Source organism: Elephantulus edwardii, unplaced genomic scaffold (assembly GCF_000299155.1).
Source record: "Elephantulus edwardii isolate Elephantulus edwardi_28Jun2011 unplaced genomic scaffold, EleEdw1.0 scaffold00028, whole genome shotgun sequence".
Taxonomy (NCBI): domain Eukaryota; kingdom Metazoa; phylum Chordata; class Mammalia; order Macroscelidea; family Macroscelididae; genus Elephantulus; species Elephantulus edwardii.
The window spans coordinates 4,820,436-4,845,694 of NW_006399778.1; the positions used below are offsets into that span (position 1 = coordinate 4,820,436).

The 25,259-nt window shown below is 38.9% G+C and overlaps 1 protein-coding gene across 1 annotated transcript in view; it reads right to left on the bottom strand.

Moving 5' to 3' along the window:
- Positions 1-21,735, bottom strand: part of TMEM50A (transmembrane protein 50A) — a 31,176-nt gene extending 9,441 nt beyond the window's left edge. The window contains exons 1-5 of the mRNA XM_006883507.1: positions 21,637-21,735; positions 19,379-19,491; positions 17,466-17,533; positions 12,647-12,739; positions 5,191-5,251 (exon numbers count right to left, since the gene is read on the bottom strand). Coding sequence (XP_006883569.1) covers positions 5,191-5,251; positions 12,647-12,739; positions 17,466-17,533; positions 19,379-19,491; positions 21,637-21,729 — 428 coding nt within the window. The 5' untranslated portion in view covers positions 21,730-21,735. The remainder of the gene's footprint in view (positions 1-5,190; positions 5,252-12,646; positions 12,740-17,465; positions 17,534-19,378; positions 19,492-21,636) is intronic.
- Between the last annotated feature and the right edge of the window lie 3,524 nt (positions 21,736-25,259).

Genomic DNA, 25,259 nt, shown 5'->3' on the forward strand with positions numbered 1-25,259 from the left:
GGGATAATTGGGATGGGAGTGTCAGAGACAGTGCGATTGGCACAGGACAGAGCGGAGTTTAGGGCTGTTGTACATAGGGTCGCTATGAGTCACAGGCGACTCGACGGCACATAACAACAACAACAAAAGCAGGCAGGTAAAGAAGGGTGGGGTAGGTAAAGTCCTACAGAGCAGTCTGAGTGGCACATGTTATTAAGCACTTCCGACGCAAAGATGCCTGGGAAATTGAGCCTGGTCATTTGCTCCTAAAAGACCATAGCCTAGTAAACCCTACAAAGCAGGTTCTACTCCACAATTACAGAGTCACTGAGAGTCAGAATCAACTTGCTGGTGACTAACTAACTTTGTGAGGACTAAAGGTTTCTGTGAAAATCTCATAAAAGCCAAGTAGTCTTTTCTTTCCAGAAATAACAACGTCTAGCATATAGAAATGCCTAGTGGTTTCCTATCCTCAGAGGCCTATCAGTAGAATCCAGGCTAAGAATTTTTCATGTTTTTCACCAAAAACATAACAAACATTACTAAAAAAAAAAAGAAAGGACTGAATGCATAAGGTAAAAAAAGAAACATTTCATGTGGGATCGGGCTAAGGGTACAATTGGGAAAGAGCAGGGTGAATTACCAGGAAAGAATGAACATTAGAGGGGATGACTGCTGAAAGCCTTGAGGTTTTTAAGGGAACTGATTATATTTTTATATATAATTAATTTTACTTTTGTTATTAAAATTATTTCTTCAGCAATTTCTTCATGTACAGTTCACTGACACGGATTACATTCACTAAGTTGTGCAGATTCTCATCCTCTCTTGAGTTGTTCCTCTTACATTAACTTGAATTTACGGCCCCTAAGTTTCTTATCTGATCTTTTAAAATGATGTGGTCAATTTGGTCTCATGTAAATAGATCTTAAAATAAAATAACACAATTCTTTACTAGTTAAGCTATTGCTTGGTTTTTAAAAGACTTGAGTGAGTGGGTTTGAAGGGAATTTTTGGTGTAAAGCATAAAGATTCTCTCAAGGTAATAATAGGTGCAGTACATTCAGCCTTCACAGGCTCCCTGGAGTGAATGAGAATCTGAATTTATAAGTTTTCACCCATTTAATCAGACTTCTACAGAATCTCTGCTCAAAATGTTCAGTTCAAAATGACATCCAGTTCTAGTTGCATGGCAAAAGGGGCAGATATTCATGGTACTAATCTTTTAATTTAATGTTTCAGATAAATCAATAATCTTAGGATTTCCCCCCCCATATAACTCAAATTGCACCTATAAGTTCTACCAACACTGTGAGTACAAAACCCTGTAATAGGCACTCAGATCACATTTTAAAGCAGAAAGGCTTTTATGTTGTTAGATGCTGTCAAAATGAGTAAGACTCACAGGGACCCTATGAATCCTGCCCTACCCCGTGCCATCTTCAACATCTCTGACACACTTTAGCCCGTTGCTGCAGTCACTGTGTCACACTAACTCGTCAAGAATCTTCCTATCTTTGGCTGACACCTGCCCTTTCCAAGTGTAATGTCTCAGTCAGCCTCTCTTAGCAACTTGCCCAAAGTATATGAGACGAAGTTTTATCTTCTTTATCTCCAAGGAGCACTCTGACTGCACCTTCTTCAAGGTTTATCTATTTTTTTGGCAGTCCATGGGATGTTCAGTGCTCTTTTCCAACACCACAGCTCAAAGGCATCAACTCTTTTTCTATCATCCTTCTTTACTGTCCAACGCTCAGATGCATATCAAGTTACTGGGAAAAAAACAAAACAAAACCAAACCCCAAACCAAAAAACAGGGCCAGAATAAGCTGCGCCTTAGTCTTCAAACTGATGTCACTGCTCTTTAGTAATTTGGAAGGATCTGACTGCAAACTTGCCCAATGTACTATGTCTCTTGATCTTCTGACTGCTGGTACCAAGGTTGTTGACTGTGGATCCAAGTAAGATGAAATCATTAACAATTTCAATCTTTTCTCCACCTATCATGATGTTGCCTACCAGTGGTGAGAATTTTTGTCTTGATGATGAAATGCAATTCATACTGAAGGCTGTTCTTTGATCTACAGCAAGTGTTTCAAGTATTCCTCGCTTTCAACGAATAAGGCTGTATCATTTGCATAATGTAGATTGTTGATGAGTATTCCTCTAATCCTGATGCCACATTCTTCTTAATAGAGTCCAGCTTCTCTAATGATTTACTCAATATGCAGAATGAATCGGTATGAAGAAAGAATACAACCTGACACACACATTTCCTGATTTTAAACTATATAGTGTTCCTTTGTTCCATTTGGAAAACTGCCTCTTGGTCCAGGAATAGGTTTGGTATTAGCACAATTAAGTGTTCTGGGGTTGTCATTCTTCTCAGTGTTAGCCATGTTGTTGTTGTTGTTATGTGCCGTCGAGTCGTTTGCGACTCATAGTGACCCTATGTACAACCTTCTGACACACCCATCCCGATTACCCCAGTCACTGACTCAATCTACCTCATAGAGGGTCTTCCCCTCCTGCGCTGTCCCGCTACCCTACCATGCATGATGTCCCTTTCAAAGGACCTGTCTCTCCTTACAACATGTCCAATGTCAGACGAAGCCCCAGAATCCTTGCCTCCAAGGAGTAGCCTGGTTTAACCCTCTCTAGGATGAATCTGTTTTCTTGGCAGTCCATGGTACATTCAATACTCTTCTCCAGCACCACAGCTCAAAGGCGTCAATTCTCCTTCTATCCTCCCTAGTCATTGTCCAGCTCTCTGATGCATAACAAGTGATTGCAAAGACCATGGCCTGTATCAGGCGCACCGTCAAATGTCTTTGCATAGTCTTCTTCTGACATCCATTTTGGTCTTTTCTTCCTCCTCTTTCAACAATCTTTTGCTCTCTTCTTGAATTTTATCTTTGATATCATACCATAGCTCATCTGTTCTTCCATCATTAGTGTTCAATGCCTCAAACCTGTTCTGGGGAAGATTTATAAATATAGGTGAGACAGACTCAAGGTCATATTTTGTTTCTTGTGGGATTGTTTTAATCTTCTGCAGCTTCAATTTGAACCCTCACATGAATAATTAATGGTCTGTTCCACAGTCATCACCTAGCTGGCTGGTTTTGACAACTGACATTGAGCTTTTCCAATGATTCCTTCCACAAATGTAGTCAATCTGATTTCAGCACAGTTCATCAGGTGAGATCCATGGGTAAAGTCACCATTTGTGTTGTATAAAAAAAAGTATTGTGATGATTAAATCACTGAAGATACAAAATTCAGTTATTCTATGTCTAGTCTCATTTCTGTCACCAAGACTGTATGTGCCAACTACCAGTCCTTCCCCACTGTTTCTGACCTTTACCCTGCAGTCACTCCTAATTTTTAATGCATCTTGACTGCATGTTCGGTCAATTTTGAACTCCAAAAGTTGGTAGAAATCCTCACTCTTCCTCTTTGGTTTTAGCTATTAGTGCATACATATACTAACATATGTTAGCACACATATTATCCAGAGAAGACAAAAGATCCAAAAATATCTTCCTTGTATGTATATGGACAGTATTTTATCACTCACAACACTTAAGGATAGATCTTCAAATTGTCTTTTTCATTATGAATGTAACACCAATCTTCCTCAGTCATTATATATAATCGATCATATGACTGTCTGATTCAAAGTGGCCCATGCCAGTACATCTCAGTCAACTAATGCTTAGAATGGCAAAATTCATACTCTCTATTTCATTTATCACAATTGCCAATCTTTCTACATTTATACTTCATACATTCCATGTTCCCATTATTAAAGATTGCTTGCAACTGTGTCTCCTCATTTTGAGTGACTGTCAATCTAGGCTCTACCTCTAATCCTATATTCCTCTGCTGTGCATAGGGTTTTCAGAGGTCTTTTATTTCAGAAGTGGATGGCCAATCCTGCTTCCTACTCTGTCTTAATTTGGGAGTTCTGCTAAAACCTGTCCACCACGAGTGACCTTCTGGCATCTGAAACACCAATGGCATAGTTTCCAGCATCACAGCAACTCATAAGTTACCCTATTAAAACAAATTGACAGACAAGTGCTGTACTAGAAAGAGCAAACAATAAACAAGCAAGCATACACCTATCTAAGCCACAATGTAATCAGCAACATATACTCATTCCCCAATACAATGAGCTGATAGGTGTTGTACCTCTAACAGTAAACGATAAAGACAATAAGGCATATTAATATCATGTTGTTGGTAGGTGCTGTTAAGTACAACTCACAGTGACTCTATAAACAAAAGATTTGAACCCTGTTCTATCCTGTCATCCTCACTTCTTGACACACAAGAGCCCATTTCAGCAGTTACTGTATCAATCCATTTAGTTGAGGTCTTCCTCTCCTTCACCAACCCTCCACCCTTCCCAGTATCCTGTCCTTCTCCAAGGAAAAGCCCCTCCTAGCAACATAACCAAAGCATGTGAGGCAAAGTCTCATCATTTCTGCCTCCAAAGAACACTCGGCTGCACCCTTTCCAAGATAAATGTTTGTTCTCTTGGCTGTACATGGAATGTTCAGTGCTTCTCTACACCACCACAGCTCAAAGGCATCAATTCTTTTTCTGTCATCCTTATTCACTATCCAGCTCTCAGATGCACAGCAAGTAACTGGAAAGACCACGGCCTGAATTAGATGCACCTTAGTCCTCAAACTGAAATCATTACTCCTCAGTTGTTTAAAGAGGTCCCTAACTGCAGATTTTCCTAATGCAATGAATCCCCTATTTACTGACTGCTGGTACTGGGGGCGTGGAGGGAGGGTGTTTAATTGTGGATCCAAGCAAGAGGAAGCAGTTCACAGTTTTAATCTCCTCTCCATCTATCATGACACTGCCTACTGATGCAGTGGTAAGAATCAAAGACCTAATCAATATCATGACACATTAATATTTCTGGCCCTAGCTGAGGCTGTTAGCAACCCACATGCAAAATCAATGATGTCAGTATTGTATAACTAAATCTACATGAGTCTTAGCTCTTTATTAAAGGTGGGGGTGCTAGCAATTTGAAAAATTAACATATATTCCCACAGTGGCAGTGAACCAGAACATTAAAAAGATCCTTTCATCCTCACTCTTCATATTTTGTAAGTCAATAAAATATAACACATGACATAAAAGGAAAAAGAAAAAGACAAGAACAAGAATGTAAACCAAACTTACCCAAAAAAGATGAAGGCATTCTGAAAAAACACAGCAATTCCAGGGTATACAGTGGATTTTTCTGTAGAAGTAATTGTAAAATTTACAGGGTTATGATTTCAATTCATCTTCTGTAAAGATATATTGGCCAGTATCTGTTTCTCGCCTAGCATAGCTGATTTTCCCAGCCAACTATGGTTGGTTTGAGTATTAAATGGCATAAAACATACTAAAGAGTCTAACGCTGGCTTAGTAAATGAGAGTTCTCTCATTCAGCGAGCAAGCAGCAAGGGTATGCTATGTTTAAGACACTGTTCACGGTACTGAAGATATTAAAAAAAAATATTTCCTACACCCAGGAGAGAATAAAATAGATGAATGAAGAGAATCAAATTCCAATGCACATCAAAAACCTTCTCCAAGAGGGTAAAAAGGAAAGCCTCAGATTAGGGAAAAATATTTGGTAATGACATATCTGATAAGGGACTTATATATAAAATTTTTTTGGTTTTGGTGTTGTTTTGTTGTTGTTGTTTTTCCTTTTTATATCTAAAATTTAAAGAGTCCTTGCTGTGCCCGCCCCTCGCTGTGATTCTCCACACTCGCAGAAACCAGAGATGCACACTGCGCATTGACAGAGAGGACATGGGCAGAACGATGGTGGCCAGGCTTGGATCGGGGCTGCTGCTCCTCCCCACGCAGATTTATTCAAATAATACAACTGCCATGCCACAATCGAGTAATTCCTCCCAGTATACCTCGGTTGCCACACGGTCACCCAACACCACCACCAAGGGCAGTGGAGGTCCCCTGCAGTGCACAGCCAGTCTCCTTGTGGTCTCGCTCTCCCTTCTACATCTCTACTGTTAAGAGACTCTGGCCAATAAACGCCTCTACTTTCCCATCCTCTCAACTCAATCCAATTGGTGCCTAGAAATCCAGTGTGGTGAGGAAAAACAAGATCCCCACTGAACCTACTGATTCCACACCTTATTTTATTGACCCAGAAAATGTTGAGAATCTCTGATTTCACTGATCAGAAGAACATGTGAAGAGCTTGACTAGATGATGAATGCCAGAATTGTATGTGGTTGAGTTTCCTGTACCAGATAAAGAGCAACAACGTCCACACGTCTAGAGATGATTTCCTTAAATGCGGCCTAGGAAACCTGGACACTTAAAACTACTTAAAAAAAATAGTTTTATCTAGAAATAAAGGATGGGGTGTGAAATGGTGATTCACATTTAATTTTGTTCATTAAATCTATAAGGCCATAAAATGATTAGGTAATATAAAAAGCTTCCATGGTTCTACTTACATGTACATTAGAAGGAACCTCCCGATGTTTCTATAAATACTCTATGTATTGTTTTAGCATTACTAATTTAATGCTGTTAAGCCCTAGAGAAAATTTTCCATTGTTATGCTACCACTGTTTTCTTGGGAACTGAATTCTTTGAGGCTTTGGGTTTGACACTGCATTTGACTTTTTAAGTAGCTGACCTGTGTCAGGGAATGATGGATTGGAATGTAAATTGAAACATAATGACTAAATTTTGCTTATACATTTATAAAGTCAGGGTAGGCATTTCACATCACCTGGTCACCAGATTGAGTGAGCTAAACTGATTCCAAAGAGTAGGAAGTGCATTGACTTAAACGAATTTAAAAATGCTGCTTTTCATTTCTGCATATGTTAGATACTTTTTTCAATTTAAAAATTCATCTGTCTGAAGGTCAAATAAACAAAAACTTACAAAGGAAGAAGGCAAACACATGAAGGAGCCAAACATAATGTAAATCAAGGATTTGGTAAGTTAATTTTTGGAACTAATCTTCAATAAATTCACAAACCTTTATACTCTTTGTAAATACTTTTTTTCCAACTTTATGAATCAGAATAGTCACATTTTTGAAACACTTTCTGTACTAGTCATATTTTTTAGATTGTTAGAACCTGGTCTTAAGTTGGGTCTGATTCTGGGAAGTAAATCTTTTACAACGGCCTTGATGCACAGAAGATTTTTTAAAAAAAATTTTTACTAATTTTAATGAACATTTACAGAGATTTTGGATTTCCATTCATTCATTGTTGCACTTTTTTCTCTACCCCGCCCCCGCCCCCCCAATTCATTCCTCTCTTTGAAAAAACAAAAGAGAAACTTCTTGGGTGGTATCAAACACCCCCACCCCCAGAAACTTTTTAAAACAGACACTTGATGAAGTCTTTTGTTTCCATGGCCATGCGCGATGCTTAAATGTTCCAGTTACCTAATACGAACACAGTAGTTTCGACAACCAAAGTCATTTCCCCCCCATTGTTAGAAACCTCCATATGGAAACAACCAGATTCAACAAATCTCAAGCTACAGTTTGTGTGCATGAACACTCCTTTTGCTTCGTATCTGAATGTTGTACATCTGTTTGGATCTATGTACTGTGTTTGTGTATTTATGCTTTGATTCATAGTAACTTCTCATGTTATGGAATGGATTTGCATTGAAAGGAAACTGTAAATAAAAATAAATGGTTGCAAGAAAATTGTAAAGAATACTTAAACACCTCAACAAGAAAAAGGCAAACAACCCAACTGCAAAATGGGCATAGGATATGAATAGATGCTTCACCATAGACTACATTCAGATGGTAAACACACACATGAAAAAATGTTCAAAATCCCTAGCTCTCAGAGAGATGCAAATAAAAACAACTATGAGATATTATCTCACCCAGTCACAATAGCAAAGTTCAGCAGAGCAGCAAACAAGAAAGGCTAGCGAGGTTGTAGAGTTATTGGAACCCTCATTCACTGCTGGTGGGAATGTAAAATGGTGCAACCACCATGGAAGGCACTATGACACTTTCTCAAGAAGTTGGAAACAGAAATACCATTTGACCCAGAAATTCCACTTACTAGGAATATGCCCTAAAGAAACCAGAGCTGTCACCCAAACAGATATATGGGCATTTATGTTTATTGCTGTGTTATTCATAATAGCAAGGAGATGGAAGCAACCCAAGTACCCAGCAACAAGTGAATGGATAGAGAAGCTCTGGTATATTCACACAACGCAATACTACGCAGCACTAAAAAACAAGGAACTCATAAAATATTAAACAACAGGATGACCTTTGAGGACATTATGCTGAGTGAAATATCTCAGTCACAAAAGGACAAATACTGCATAACACCACTGTTATAAAACAGGACTAACATAGCTTGGAAGCAGGAGTGGCATCCACTTCCACAACAGCTTGCCTCTGGAAACCCTACGAACCTGGAGAAAGGACGAAAGTTATACAGGAAGTGTCCAAGACTTTTGTTCATGGGTCGCTATGAGTCACCTGCGACTCGATGGCACTTAACAACAACAATAACAACATGAGAGTTGGGGGAAACTAAGAAAAGCGGGGATAAATAAAGAATAATGTATTTGGACATATAAAGGACAGAATTGTTTAAAAGAATATGTATTTTTTAAAAAGTATATAATTAGGCATTATATTAACAGCCCAGAATAAGAGGTACATTACAAAGAGGACTGGGAAGGGGGGAAGAAGGGAGGTACTGTGCAACAATGAATGTTTAAAACAAAAAAACTGGATTGATGAGGGGGAAAGGAGAAGGGGTTAAAATGTGTGACAATGACTAAATGAAAATCTAACTTTTCTGTAAACTTTCTTTAAAAATCACAATTAAAATTTTTTTTTATTTTTAAAACATTGTTTTTTTAAAAAAAATCCAAAACAGACAGACCATCTTCCTCCAACCCCACTACAGAGCTAGACAAAATATGTAATAAAGAGAAAAGGAGGTGGGGGAAAGCAGTATAACAGATGATGATACTTTACAAGAAGACTTCCCAAGAATACAAGCATGCAGACGAGAGGGCCGGGAGCCAGGCAGATTATCTGGGGAGAAGACTGTCACGCAGCAGGAGCAGCAAATGTAAAAGTCATGTGATGTAAAATCGTTATCGCAGGAGTGTGAGGATCCAAGGGGAGAGAGGGTGGAGGAGAGGGGTGAGAATGTGGGGGAGACTAATCCTGGAGTCATACAATTTGGGGGGGGTGAGGGAAATGGAAGGAAATGGTGTGAATAACAATATGTTTAAATTTTGTAAATAAACTAGTATAAAAAATATATGAAAGTAATGTGCATGAGTAGTTAACATCTTTCAAAAATTATTCATATGTTTGAAGAAAGTGGCCAGGGCAAATCTACCTGTACTTTAAAAAGAGCTTTTGGTGGGCAGGGAGAAAAGTGCAGCAATGAATGAATGGAAATCCAAAACCTCTGTAAATGTCTATTAAAATTAATAAAATGGAAAAAAAAATTTTTTAAAGTTTGGTGACATTTTTAATAGAAGCTAGTGACTTATTAAAAGAATTATAATAGTCTTAGCATTTAAATTCACAAAAGTGCTGTCTTGTTATAAAAATATTAATTTAAAAATCAAATAAATAATCCAAAGGTATGTACATAACAGTAAAAACATCAGAGCTCACCCTCTGTGTTGATTGTGTTACACTGTAACATAATTCCTATTCTCACAGAGTGTATATTTCAGCAAAAGTACATGCTCAAACATAACTAATGATGGAAATTTACCTCCTTATGAAAATAAAGTCTTTGGAAACAGTAAGAAAAAGTATCTACAAAGCTTATCTGGCAAAAAGACATATAATTAATTAGCCATTCTAAAATAAAATTTATATGCATCTCATAAATGGCCTGTCAAACAAACAATCTAAAATAAAAAAAAAAAGTGATGTGATGGGAACGTGCCAGGTGAAGCAGAGGTCGCTCAGTGGGCGAAGCAGAGAAAAGCAGGCAGGGAGGAGGGTTGTGGGGTGAAGACCCTACAGAGCCTGGTAACTCACAGGAAGGTCTCTGATTCTTACAGAGTGACATTAATCATAGGGTTGCACAATTTGATGGGGGGGAACAATCCATTCAAACTTTGTAAACACATCAATATAAAATAAAAAAAAAATTAAGGAAAGATGGGCTCTTGGGTCAGTGGAGAGGACTCGAGAGTCTAGTTTGGGCATAACAGACTTGGCCACTAATGCGCATGAAGGGTAAGGGGGGAACCTCATCATTCTCAACTATAAACTGTGCTCTTGGCATGGAAAATAGTGTCAGGAACACCAGGTTCTCTGGTTTCCACCATGATGTTAAGGAGAAGTTAACCCTCGCATGCACATTATGAGAACCTTAGCGTTTATGGTAATCCTTGCCTATTCTACAACTGATAATGATTTCCACTTTGACAGCTGGTCATGGGCACTCATTTCTCCTGTCATGTAGTTTACTCTGTGGTTAGGTGGGATAGTTTTTATGGGGTAAACGAGAATTTACTTCAAACTTAGGCAAGAATAAAAAGAAAACAAAAAAACAAAACACCAAGTTAATAGTGCAGCCTGAACAGGAGAGTGAAGTTAGCAGGATCACTCTGTTGCTGATCTGAGAGTGAGTGTACTAACAGAGGCGGGGAGAGAAACCCATCAGCAAGCTATTTCAGGAAATCAGGAGGAAAAGCAGAGTGATGCAATGAGCCAGGTGGTAGCAAGGACAGACAGGATATGTATGACAGCAGAGGCTAGATCTGCTGATCAACTAGACATGAAAAAAGAGAAAGGCCATCTTTTGCAGGCATTAGCCACTCAAGGTTTTTGTTCTGAATGCCTCAAAGGATGGAGTAGTCAGTAAGAGAGTAGAAAACTGCTCAAAGGATTTTGTTTTAATTTCATCTTGGACTAAAATGCTCATAAATTTCTACCACTGCAGCTGTCAATGGTATTCATTAAATGACAAGTTGTTGTGTGCCATCAGGTTGGAACCAACCCACAGGTGACCTTCAAGCAGGTTTGCAGAGGCAGTAAATCACTCAGAAGAATGTCTACGCTCCTCCTCTGGAGCAGCTGGTAGATTCAAACCATGTGTCTTTGGGATTACAGCACAGTTTCTTACCATCAGGCCACCAGATCTCAAAATAGCCAATATATAAACTGTCAATCTTCTCTCAGAATAGTTTCCAGTTCATCTGGTTCAGATAAGCCTTCAGTGCTATTCCAGAGAATTCGGATGGCATAGGGAACGGCCCCGCTAACTCAGAGGCACCACCTCTCTAGCAGTTCAATCCACCAGCAGCTCCGCAGGAGAAATATGGGCATTCGCTTCCCATGAGATTGACAAGCTCTCCAAAGCCCGCCAGAGGGCAGCCAGGAGTTGGTTCTGACTCAATGGCAGTGAGAGAGTCACCACCATGTCACATTCAATAACGCTGCCACTGTTACTGTTGTTAGGCATCACCAAGTCAACTATGACTCACAGTGACCCTAAGAACAGCAGACCTGAGCCTAGCCCTATCCAGGGCTTTTCTCACAATCTCTGATATACTCACTACTATAGCACGTGTGCAAGTACGAGCTCTGGGGGCTTAGTGGTAAAGCATTGCACTGCAAATGAAAAGCAGTTCAAACCCAGAAGCTCTTTTGTGGCAGAAAGATGGGCAATCTGCTCCCACGCCTCTGAAAACCCACTAAAGGGTCAGCTATGAGTCAGTTCTGATTTGACAGCACTTAACCTTAACAACAAGAAATATATTTTTCTTTCTTTCAACTTGAGGTGTTTGGACATCAAAGAGAAATAATGTTTGGAACTATGCCTCATCACTTCCAGGTTTAAAATTTGAAAACGTATTGCCATTAAATCAGAACTGACTCCTTAGAGAAAAAACAAAAAATAACTCAAACTCAAGTGAAAAAAAAAAACAAAAAAACAAGCAAACAAAAAACACAGAGAGAAGGAACAAACAAACAAAAAATCAACTCAAACTCACTGGAGTCAGAACCAACTCATAGCAGACCCTCTTGTGGGTTTTTTGAGGCTATAAACCCAGCGGAGGAGACTGACCCATTTTCCTCTGCACAGATGCTGGATGCAAACAGCCAGGGAGGCACACAACTCATGCCACCAAAACCCCTTCTGCAGAAGAAAAAGGCTGCTAAAAACCACATGATTAAACAAGCTAAGCAAGAAGATGAGCAATCACCTCCTGTGCGATTTACAGCCTCTGAAGACCCGCTGGTGGGTTAGCTCTGAGTCAGGTTCTGACTCGACCGCTCTGAGTCAGGTTCTGACTCGACCACACATAACAAGAAATGAACAAAATATTTGTGGGGCACTGCATTATGCAAAATGTAACCAATGACACTGAAAGATTTATACAGAAACTGTTAACTAGGAACCTAAACTGTGTGTAAAGATTCACTGAAAAAACATTATTAAAGGTATATGAATTCATATAAAAATGCATGTACTTGTGGGGAAGGGAAGTTCTCCGACATAAATGTACTCTTGGTAATTGGCCCAGTTACATGAAAATAGCTTTATTGTAAAGCAACCAATTTTAGTGTAAAATTTCAGTATTTCATGGAAATTAACTATCAACTTTTCTTTTCTCTTACCTTTAACAACATAACCTCCAAAAAGAATCCACATGGATGCAATCAGAGATCCAAACGCCAACATGAAACCAATGAACAGCCAAATTCGAGCACCTTGAAAGAGCGAGCACAATTATTTTTTCATAAGGCAGCCAGCACAAATCAATGTTTCAAAAAGGAAACAAACACAAACAAAACATAGTTGTCATTAGTTTAAACCAAGTGAACGAATAGAGTAGATGCTCTTGTGGAATGGTTTGGGTACTCTACATACTGACTTTCCCCATGTATCTATCTTCATTATTCGATCATTCTCTGAAACAGTTCAGAAAATATGTGTAACTATATTTAGCAGTTTATTTTCTGTACGTTTTTAGAAATTGTGTTCCAGAGTTTTAAGCTCTTTAAGAGCATTTTCAAACAAATAAGTTAAAAATGCTGTCAAGGTGGCTCCAAATCAGAGATGCTACAAACAGCAGAAAAAACCTTGCCTGATCTGGAGCTATCCTCATGATCTCTGCTGGACTCAAGCCACTGCTGTAGCTACTGTGTCAATCCACCTGTTGAGAGTCTTGCCCCTTTTCAATGACCCGCTACTATATATCAAGCACGAATTTTAATTTTTCCCCTAGGAACACACCTACCTGATAACATGTCCAAAGTATGAGGCGAAATCTCACCATCTTTAGTTCTAAGCATTGTACCTGCACTTCACCCAAGATAGATTTATTTGATCTCTGGCAGTCCCCGGTCTATTTACTATCCTTCATCAACATCACTATTCAATGGGATTAGTTTATTGATCTTGCTTATTCACTGTCCAATTTTCACATGTGTTGCTGTTGCTGAGTATCACTGAGTCAGAACTGACCCAGAGCTGACCCTGCAGCCTTTAGGATTATAGTGCAGATTCTTACCACTAGGCCATCAGAGCTCCCTTTTCAAAGGTATATGAAGCAATTAAAAATATGGCTTGGGAAAGGTGCACCTTAGTCTTGAAAGTGACACCCTTTCTCTTAAGTACTTTAAAGAGGTCACTGGCAGCAGACTTCCCCACCGCAATATGCTGTATGATTTCTTTACTGTTGCTTCCATTAGAGTTGATCATACACCCAAGTAAAATTAGATCTTTGACTTCAAACCTTTGTTTATCACGACAATGTTTATAGCTCTAGTGTGGTGGATTTTAGTTCTCTTTATGTTGAGGTGTAATCCACACAAAAGGCTTTACCAGTAAATTGCTTCAAATTCTCTTCACTTTCTAAAGGCAAGGTTAAGTCATTGTTGTATCATAGGCTGTTAATAAACATTTTCCAATCTTGATGCTATATTTATCTCACATTAGTTTAGCTTTACGGATTATTTAATCAGCATACCGACTGAACAGATATGATGAAAGAATACAATCCTGACAGATAATTTTCCTGATTTTATGCCATGCAGTTATTTCCTTATTCTGTTTAATCACCTCTGGGTTTACAGGCAGATTGCACATGAACACAAGTAGGTTTTCTGGAACTTCAATTCTTCACAATGTTATCCATAACTTATTATGATTCACAAAGTCGAATGCTTTTGCATAGTCAATAAAACACAAATAAACACCTTTCTGTTGCTCTGCTTTCTGCCAACATCCTTTGACATCAACAATGATAGCCACTGTTTATCATCCTCTTTAGAATACAGCTTGAATTTCTGGTAGTTTTCTATTGCTGTACTGATCCAACCATTTTTAAATTATCTTCAGAGAGATTTTATATGCATAAGGTATCAATGGTATTGCTGGATAATTTTCACATTCTATTGGATTAAGTTTTTCTGGAATTGCCACAAATAAGGACCAAGAGGACCAGCTGATTGGCCAGACAGCTGTCTTCACATATATGACTGAGCACACCCAAGGGTACAAGGTTCTTGCAACACCTCAATTGGTAGGCTCTAATTCCTGAACCCTTCTCGTAATGCCCTCAACTAGAGGCTCTAATTCCTGAACCCTGTTTTTGGCCAATACTTTCTATGTAGCTTATTAGACTTCTTTCTTTGGTTCATGATTATATGCTACTTCCTAAGATGGCTCACTGTTGATTAATTCTTTTTGGTACGGTAACTCGTGCATTCCTTCCATCTTCTGTCAATGCTTCTTGTGTCATTCAATACTTTGCTCCCCGAATCCTTCACTATTGCAATTCAAGGCTTGAATTTTGTCTTCAGTTTCTGCCCAACAACTGCCAAACACTTCATTTTCTAACTCCACGTCTTCGCACATTTCATTAGAACACTCTAGTCTTCTCAAGTTACCCAATGAAATCTTCCTTTCACTTTTGCTTCTCTGTCTTCTAGAACACATTCAGATTCTCTTCTGACATTCACTCGGTCTTGTCTGTCTTGTCTTGTTGGTGCAGCTCTTTTGCTTGCTTTGTGTATGTATCCTCAGTGTCATCCCACAACCATCTGGTCTGTGCCATTAGTGTTCCAATGCATCAAATCCATTTTTTAAATAGTTTCTAAGTTCAGGACAAATAAACCCAAGGTCACATTTTGGCTTTCAGGGAATTGTTTTAATTTTTTTGTTGTTTCCAGTTTCAGCTTGCATATAAATAACTGATGGTCTGTTCCACATTTGGTCCCAGGCCTCACTGTAACTGATGATGCTGAGCTTCTCTCCCATCTTTTTCCACGGAAGTAGACAATTTGATTCCTGGCAAGGAATCTGACCTCTGATGAGGTCTGCATGTAAGTATAAAATAAGTACACTTTTCAAAAAATCACATTTAGTGATACATAATCTAAACAGTATCATATTTCACTTCAAAGGAAATCTGGAGTAAAGTAAGTTCAAATCTACTGTGGCTGGCAGTTAAGATAGTTGCACTAATGCTGTATTAACAGAGGAGAACAATTAACTTTTAAAGTACATTTATACAATATTGATGAAGATTTTTCTATAAAATAAATGGAGTCATTAGATTGCCTAAAGTGAATTCTGAGATAAATGAGTTTCTTTAATTAGCACAAGTACATTTTAATGAAAATGTTGCCTAGCTCAATAAAGCACAGCAAACAGAATGTTATATGCTGTTATCCAATTTCATGACCAAAATGTAAAACACTAATTCCAACATAACAAATCATTGCTCATAAGATGTAATATTAAACCAAAAACCAAACTTGTTCTGGGTCCCTAAAGCTGTGCCTGATTACTTAACATATTTTGAGTTGTAAAGAGTCTATTCTAATTACTGCCTTATTCTAATCAACTTTTGGCTATTCTTTAGAGTTTACAAGGTGTTTTTTTTACTTTTCCTATTTAAGGTCACCTAACAAGAGTGAAAAAGATGAACCTAACAGCATAGATCAAAGCTGTCTAAAGCAAATTTTCCTGTTTCATTAAAAAGGAAAAACAAACCAGCTGAACTTTATTTATATTCTGGTCTATTTCTGTATAGATAGAATATTTAAATTCACCATTTAAATTGTTTTTATCAGCCCCTTCAAATCCTTCAATTTCCCAGTTGAGAAAGAAGGGTCTGGGTGAACCCAGAGCACTAAATTCTATTGCATTAAACTTTAAAGATAAGCCAAATATTTTGAGAGTCAACAACTGTCTCCCTCAAACTCCTGAACAATAAGAAATAATTAATAGATCTCCCTAAATACAAGATAATCTCATTATCTGTGAATTTATGATATGCTAATTAACCAAATAAGCCCTGGTGGCCTAGTGATAAGAAGTTGTGCTGCCAACCCAAAGCCACATGGTTAAAATCCACCAGCTGCTCTGAGGAAGAAGGATGGACAATCTCCTCCCATGTGAATTACAGCTTCTGAAAACCTGACAGAGGGTCAACTATGAGTTGGAAACGACACAATGGTACCTAACAACAACAATTAACCAAATACAGTTGACAGAAAAAGGGAAAAAAATAATTTATATGGTTTCAAGTCATGAATTAAACTGTGTCCCCTCCAAAAAAAGTGTCAACTTGGCTGACCCATAATTCTCAATGGTTTGGCAGTTAAGTAGTGATGTAATCAACCTCCACGATATGATCTGTCAATGAATTATAAGGGGATCTGAGTAAGATGCAACACCCTTGTTCAGATCACAGCCCTCACAAAAGGGGAGCTTTTCTCTGGAATATGGACTACATCATCTTTTATAAGAAATAAAGGGAGAAAAGAAGTCATCAGGAAAAGAAGAACTTGACTATCATTAGGAAAGAAAATCTGGGAGCAGAGTGCATCCTCTGGTTCCAAGATCCCTGCCACTGAGAATCTCCAAGCCCCAAGACAGGTGCTAAAACACATAAAGATCTTCAAGCGACACCAGGCCCATGGAGGCTGAAACAAGGGCCTTCCTCCTGAACTGGGAGCCAACTGAGTGAAAACGTTTTCCCCTAGAGCCAAAATCCAGACTCCTCATGTCTACGTTGTGAGAGAACAAACTTCTGTTTTTTAAAGCTGTCCACTTGTGGCAATTTCAGTTACCTAAGACAATGCTGTAACTTCCATTCTGTACATACATTCTTTATACTGTTTTCCACTATATATATTTGTAGCTAAATAGGGTTATTTACTCAACCGTAACTTCTGTACCACACAAGTTATAACGGCCAGAAGTAATTTTTCTCACATGCTCTGGAATCTATCACCTCTGTTCCACTCTATTTTTTTTTAATTAATTTTAATGAACATTTACGGAGATTTTGGATTTCTATTCATTCATTGTTGCTCCACTCTACTTCTGACTTCAAGAAACTAGACAAGTGGTAGTTTTGAGTATAGTTCTCAACCTAAGGATGTAAACATGTATCAAAAGTTGTGGTTTGCATCTATTTACCTGTTTGACCCAGACAACCTTCACTGTAACTATCACCTCGAACTTGTCCGTTTGATACTGCATTAATCCTAAAGGAAGAAAATCAAATCAAGAATTAGGGTTTCTGACTCCAAGAAGAAATTATCCATGACATCACATTACCAGCTACAGTAAGCTAGAGTCCCTCAAATTTAGGTTAGGCCTCATGAGTCTTGAGAAACAGGTTCATATGACCTTAAGTGAGTCCTTTCATCCAAATACTTTCTTAAGAAGTGGCTGTTCCCTGAGGAGTGGAATCAGCACCTCTTGGGAATTTATTAGAAAAGACAATTTTCTAAACATATTAAGGCAGAAACTCTAAACACAAGGCAACAAAAAACTTCAGGAAAAACAAATACCGAAGGAAGAAGACAACAAATATGAAACAAATGAAAATGCAATCTGGATTTGAGAAGCTACTAACATTTGAAGGAGAAAAAAAAAAACACAAAAAAATTCTGAGTGGCCTGGGGACATGACCTTGAAACTGCTCTCATAACACATGACATGGCTTTGTAGTGAATTCTGCTTACAGATTTTACTAAATTTTTGTTCAACAGAAAGGATCTTGTTAAAATGTAAGACAGATCATGTCATTCCTCTGCTTTAAAATATCCTCCCTTTGTTAATATCTCGCTCATAATGAAAAGAAAGTCCTTAAAATGCTCTCCAAAACTATGTCATATTCTGCCTCTCTCCTCTAAATCTCTGACCTCATCTCCTCTTTCCTTTGGCCACACCATGCCAGTTATCCTGGCCTCCTTTGGACTTGCTGTGCTGTCTGCCAGGAATGATTCTTTTCTATATCCCCATAACATCAGCAACACTGTCATACTACTTGCTGATACCTATCTCTTTTCCCTTTTTTCCCCCTTGTCACATAACATTATTTAACACACTACATATTTCTTCCCCTTTAGTTACTATCTCAGTCATTTACTTTTAAGTTCCAGGAAAGCATGTTTCTCACCCCCTCTCTGCCCCCATTTCACTTATTACTGTATCTTTTCTATCTAGAAAAATACATGGACTGTAAAAGCTCAATAAATAATTATTGGATAAATAAGTAAAGCTCAATAAATAATTATTGGATAAATAAGTCTCTACACAAAGTCCATGGTTCCAACACTGATTGTTAAGAAATAAAAAGAGAGTTGTAAAAAGACAGAGAAGAGGGAAGGACAAAAAAGAAGACCGTTAATTTTCTTTAAAGCCCATCTTGATCATAGCCTAGCTGCTGTTCAAATAACATTTAAAAAATTAAGCCCACACAGGAAACCAGTGAGACCCAGAACTCTCTCATTTTTCCAGGTCTTGTAAACCTTCAATAGGGTGCAGTCTTACCGCTTTTTTTCCCTACCACTACTATTGCTCTGCTATTGTGCACAGGAGTCAGAACTGACCCATAGCTGACCCTCCAGCAGGTTTTCAGAGGCAGTTAATCACACGGAAGGAGAATGCTCATCCTTCGCCTACAGAGCAGCTGGTGGCCTTGAACCACGTGCCTTCAAGATTACAGCGCAGCTCCTTGCCACTAGGCCACCAGATCTCCTACCATTATTAGTGAAAGGTATTTGAGTTTTCCTTCTCTGACAGGTTTTGGCTTTACAAAGGCTCTGGCTCTCACAGATTTTCTCATATACAGATAGGGGAGCTCTGGCAGCTTACTGGTAATGAGCTGCAAGATCAACCTAAAGACACTTGACTGGAATCCACCAGCTGCTTGGTGGGAGAAAGATGGGCAGTCTCCTCCAGTGAGATTTACTGTCACTGAAAACCCACTGGAAGGTTAGCTGTAAGTCAGCACTGACTTAATGGCATATAACCATAACAACTGTGCATGTAAAACATCTGTGACAACCTATGTAAGCAGTATCAGTAACAGTGACACTTACATTAGGAAGGCTATGGTTGCTATAACACCACAGGCATGGTACGAGTGGTTGAACTCTTCCATAGTGGGATAAATAACAGCTGCATCTATGATAATCCACCAGCCTGTGAAAAACTTAAATGAAACAAATGAAAGTTACAGTGCAAGTGATGAGATCTTTTTTGACAAATTTCAAAATTATCTTTACAGTCAACACAACAACAAATAGTAAGTTCACAGCTCTGTAGACATGCTTTTCCTTTTGATGTCCCTAGCTTTAAGAACCACAATGTACAATGAATGAATGGAAATCCAAAATCTCTGTAAATGCTCATTAAAATTATTTAATAAAAAAAAAGAACCACAATGTAGACCACAATTTCAAGTGCCATGCTAAATTTAAGTTAAAAGCAAAACCCAATTGCCATTAAGTAGATTCCAATTCATAACATGCGTACAGGACAGAAGTGCCCCTGGAGATTCGAAAGCTGTAATCTTTTCAGAAACAGACTTTCCTATCTTTTTTTCCCATGGAGCAGCTGGTGGGTTTGAATTGCTGACCTTTTTGGTTGGCAGTCATGTGCTTAATCACTGTGCCAGCCGTGCCCTCTAATTTAAATTAAACCTCAAATTATAACTGATCCTAACTGAATATAGTTCTGAATGTTATCAAGTCCAAACATATATTAAAAAACAATTATAACAGCATCATTATCTTTAAACCTTAGAGCAGAAACTACAGTAAACTGGTATTAATATAATTCTGATAAACACATTTGTTGCTGTTGTTAGGTAATATCAAGTGGACCACAACACACGGTGACCCTGTGAACAATGGATACATACCTGCCTTAACCTGTGCCATCATTATCTCTCCTATCCTTGGGTCCACTGTTACAGTTATTGTGTCAATGCATCTTGGTGAGGGTCTTCCTCTTTGACTCCTACACCTTTCCAAGCCCCTCCTAATAGCATACCCAAAATATGAGACCATCTTTGCCTCCAAGGAATGCCAAAATACACTTAGGAGGTTTAAAAATAGACTTCTATCCTACTCCCAGGTCTGATTCAGTTAGCTCCAGCACTCCATCATCTCCCAGCAATTATTTAAAAATACCTATTTCTGGCTGGTCAAATTATTCTTATCAGGTTATAAATACACTCATACACAACTAGTAACATTTCTAATGGTTAGCTCAAGTAGTGCGTCACTTTTTTTTTTAACCTTTAGCTTGACACACTAAAAATATTTTTATGATCGAAAATTCAAAGCTTTATTTGCCATTTGGGAAAGCAGAATTTCCAGTCATGTTCAGTTTTGCCATTACTTTGGAAAAAGTATAGGATAATTACATTCATAGATTCTAAGTGCCAAGGATGAAGTAAAGGGAAGAATGAGGTATTAAACTCGGGAGTTTTATTCATGCTTTCATTTTAAATTTATTCTTTCGCACAAATGGTTCCATAAAAATCATAAAATACCAGATCCCTTGAGGGATTTGCGGTATAATGAAAAAATTTATACCATAAACTACTTCTAAGCAACATATTCTAATGAGTTCCCTGATTTTTTTTTATGTAATTAAGAAGAAAGCTAACTTTGATGTGTTTTCTTGACTGATCTACCTGAAAGTTTCTCGAACACTTCCTTGTAACTCAACGTATCCATTAAAAAACCTCATTGCTATTGCGTTTGTTCCAACTCCTAGAGAACCATCAGGTTTCTGAGTCTGTAAACTGTAATGGAGGAGGTTGTTCATCTTTCTCCTTGAGGCTGATACCACTGGTGCTTTCAAACCATCAAAAAGACAGTTTTTGAGTCCACCACCATGACTTGCTACAAAATACACTAATAATCCACACAGTGAATAAATACATAAATTATATCTTATGACGCTCCTTTTACTAAAAAGGAGAAAACTCAACACATTTCGAAACAATCTCAGCTCTCCGAATGGAATAAATAAATTCTCTCATACACAAAACAAAATAATATCGGGGTGGGGGGGTCCACATTTTAACTGTGTTTTCATAATTTATATAGTTTTTATATAGTTGCATTACAATTCTTTTTTAGGAAACAAAAAGGACTATCAACATTTATAAAGCAAATTCCTTGGTCAAGGAAGAGTGAATATTTTAAAAAAATCACAAAGACTTCAAAATATATAAGCACATCAAAATAATGAAAACTCCAAAATCTCTGTAAATGTTCATTAAAATTATTTTAAAAAATTTAAAAAAAAAATAACGAAAACCCCCATTGGTCATGATACTTACTAGAACACCAGCAGCAATGGAAGCAATAGTATTACGTTTTTCCCCCCAATCAATGCATTCGGAACATCTCAGGCCTTCTAAGAATCCAGACATTTTTTCAGGTCACGTAAGATAAATAATATACACTGCATTGAAACAGATGAGGGAGAGAACTGTTTAAAAGGAATATATGATTAGGTATTATTTTTATGACAGGAGTCCAGAATAAGAGCTGCATAGTAAAGTGGACCGGGGCGGGGGGATTGTGTAACAATGAAAGAATTTTCTTTTTTTTTCAAAGAGAAAAGTGAACTGGGGTAAGGGGTGTGCAAGGAGGAAAACGTGCAACAATGAATAATGGAAATCCAAAGTATCTATGAACTTTCATTAAAATTTCAATTCAAAAAAGCAAAGAGTATGTCATTTACTTCAAATCTGACTATAATAGAAAAATGATGTGCACACAGTTCTGAACTATCTTGAAAGCAATCAAAAAACTATGTGTGTTGTATACCACCGAGTGGGAACATACCCATAGCTGACCCTCAGGTGGGTTTTCAGAGGCAGTTACTTGCACAGCGGAGCAACTGGTGGTCTCAAAGCACATGCCTTTGGGATTGCAGCACAGCTTTTTAAAAAATTTATGTTTTTATTATGTGTGTGTGTGTGTGTGTGTGTGTGTGTGTGTACCGTCGAATTCAATCCGACTGGTCCAGGAGGAGAATATCCCTCCTCTTCCAGCAGAGCATCTGGTGGCTTTGAACTGAGCGCCTTTGGGATAACAGCACAGCTTCTATGCCACTAGGCCACCAGAGCTCCCATCACACAATTACAAATGCTTTATTTTGGGTTCACCTAATTTTTCAGAACATTTTATTTCGTTTTTGATGAATTTCTACATTGTAACTTTGGAATGGAAAACAAAATATGGAATCCTGCAGCTTTTTTTTTTCTTTTTTTAACATAAAAGATGGTTTCACAGAAACAAAATGAACAAAAGTGACTGGCCAAATATTAAAGGTTTCCTGACAACCACTTGACGCCCCCCCCCATAGATGTTTTATTTATTTTCAAGCAAGTTATTTAATTCACTCATTTACTCGTGTCAAGTTGGAATCTACTCAGAACTGATCCTCCAGCAGGTTTTCAAAGGCTGTAAATCTTATGGGAGGAGACTGCCCAGTTTTCTCCCACAGAACAGCTGCTCTGTGGATTTGAACTGCCTGTCTTTGGCTAAGCAGTACAACTGGTTACTGACTAGACCAGCAAAACTATTAGTTTATGTGAATCTCTCAGTAACCTTATCAGAAGACTTATTAAACCACAAAGTTCTTTTCTATCATTTTTACTCCAAACTAAATGATATGAGATTTACAGTTTAGGGCATTAGAATAGTGGAGAGATAAGTGTTAAATTTTGGCTCTGAGTTAAAGCATCGATTCAAATGAATTTTTTCTTGCTTTTAAGGAGTGAATACATTTTATGACTGTATATGTGTTTCTTCACTGAGATTAAGAAATAAAACACTGCACTGCAGGTTTTACCTCCTCCCACACCACTTCCTTTCATCTCACCAGTTTTTCTTTCCCCAAGCCTGTATCCAAGGGGCTTTTCATTTACTATCTCTACCTATAATTCTAATAGATGCTTTGCAACCAAAAAAGAAAGCATAGTGCTAAAGTAAATATTCATTCACACAAACACAAAAATCCACTGCTATTTAAATGACTGTAACAAGTCTAAATCGTCTTAGTGAATTACACAAAACATTTCAAAGGCACTCTATTTAAGAGTTCAGAAAACTGAATTACATAAGACTTCCAAATAATCAAGACACACCCAAACTCCTAGGAGAAAGGCTAAATCCATCTATGGCTATCTAGAAACACTAAACCCTTAAAAAGAGTACATTAAAAGAAAAAAAAAAAGGTCCCTTTTGCATATGAAATATTCAAAAGTGACTATAATGAAGGGAGATCTGGTGGCCCAGTGGCAAGATGCTGCGCTGCAATGTCGGAGGCACTCAGTTCCAGGTCACCAGCCACTCCACTGAAGGATGGGCGATCTCATCCCCTGCAATTAATTGCCTCCGAAAACTTGCCATAGAGGGTCAGCTAAAGATGAGTTCCGACTGTAGGGTACACAACAACACAACAAACGCCCTTAGGGCAATTTTAAGACCAGTTCAATTTGAGAAGTCACTCATATTCCTCCCTGGGAGAAACAGTCTAGTAGAGTTTCACTTCTCCCAAATGCCCCCGCCCCAAGTCCATTCGGCTTTCCATGATTACTGGCACACTCCTGCCCAAACTCCACCCTCCAGACTGTGGGAATTTTAGGTCTACAGAGTGTACAGACACTTGGAAAGTCTGGGAACTAGACGACCTCCCTCGCTTTGTAAACTAGACAGGTTACACTCTCTGGCGGCCTCGGCTTCACCATCACTAAAGTTGGAGTCTAAATAATTTTCAGGGAAACTGTGATCTCCGGAAGGAGGGACGCAGATTCATTTGCATCTTCCCCGTCTAGTCTCGCAGGCAGGACGTCGTCGCCCTCTCCAACTGCAGGCCGGACAAAGGACATTGAAGTGTCCAGGAAGGGGTCCACTGATGCACAACCTCAGTCCACAGTGTTTCAAAGGATGGAAGCAACGATGCCACTTATCCAGTCCTTGGTGAGAACCCCAGATTGAGGCTGTGTTCCCCCTTCCCCCAGCTCCCCGCCTGGCACTTACGTCTGACCCCGCCCGTGCGGTAGGTCCAGAGCCGGGTGTCGCACCGCGTGGGGCAGCCTTACTTTCTTCTACTTTGGGCCAAGAAAACAAAACAGCCACAGGCCGCCGAACACCCGGATGTACCAGCACCGCCCCACTGGGTTCTATTGCGCATGCACATTTCGGGCTGCTTGGGGGGGGGGGGGAAGCGGGCTAGAAAAGAACCGCTCCCACTGTGCCAACGTTCGTGCGCATGCTCTGCGTGCTCCATTTAGGTACTTTTCCACCCAGCGGAGTTTCTTCTCTAATGTCTTAAGCGGTGGTTTGTTTTTTTTTTTCTTGGTTTTTGGTTTTTTTGTAATTGGTGGTTTTGAGTACGATCTTGATCTCTTGACAGTGATAAGAAACTGTACTGTCAATTTAAAGGCATGAGGTTTGAATCTACCAGCTGCTTGGCAGGAGCAAGGTGGGCAAGCTCCGCCCATGGAGGAGCCACTGTTGGGTTTGAAAAGGTGGTTCAGTGCCTTTTGAGTTGGTGGGGCAACTCCTCACCACTGTACCACCAGAGCTCCTTTTGGAGTGTTTGCAGAAGAAGTGCGGAAGAGTAGAGCCCAGATCGCAGCCATGTATCCTTTATTTTTGTTTTGTTTATTTTCTCAGGGCTCGCCCCGCCCGCGCCTTAGTCCCCACAGAAGGGCGGGGTCACTTCAAAGAGGCGGGAATTCGCCACTTCTTGCGGAAGGGGGGGGTTTCCTGCGTGGTTTTATCTCAGTGTGGTAAGTAAGTGTGGGAAATAACCCTATCCATTCCACCCCCACTTGTTTTAAGGCAGCGTTTCTCAATTTCGGTACTATTGTTATTTTGGAGAGCTTAATTCTGTCTTGAGCACGTCCAGGGCAGCATCTGCTAGCTGAAATACGTCAATTGCTAT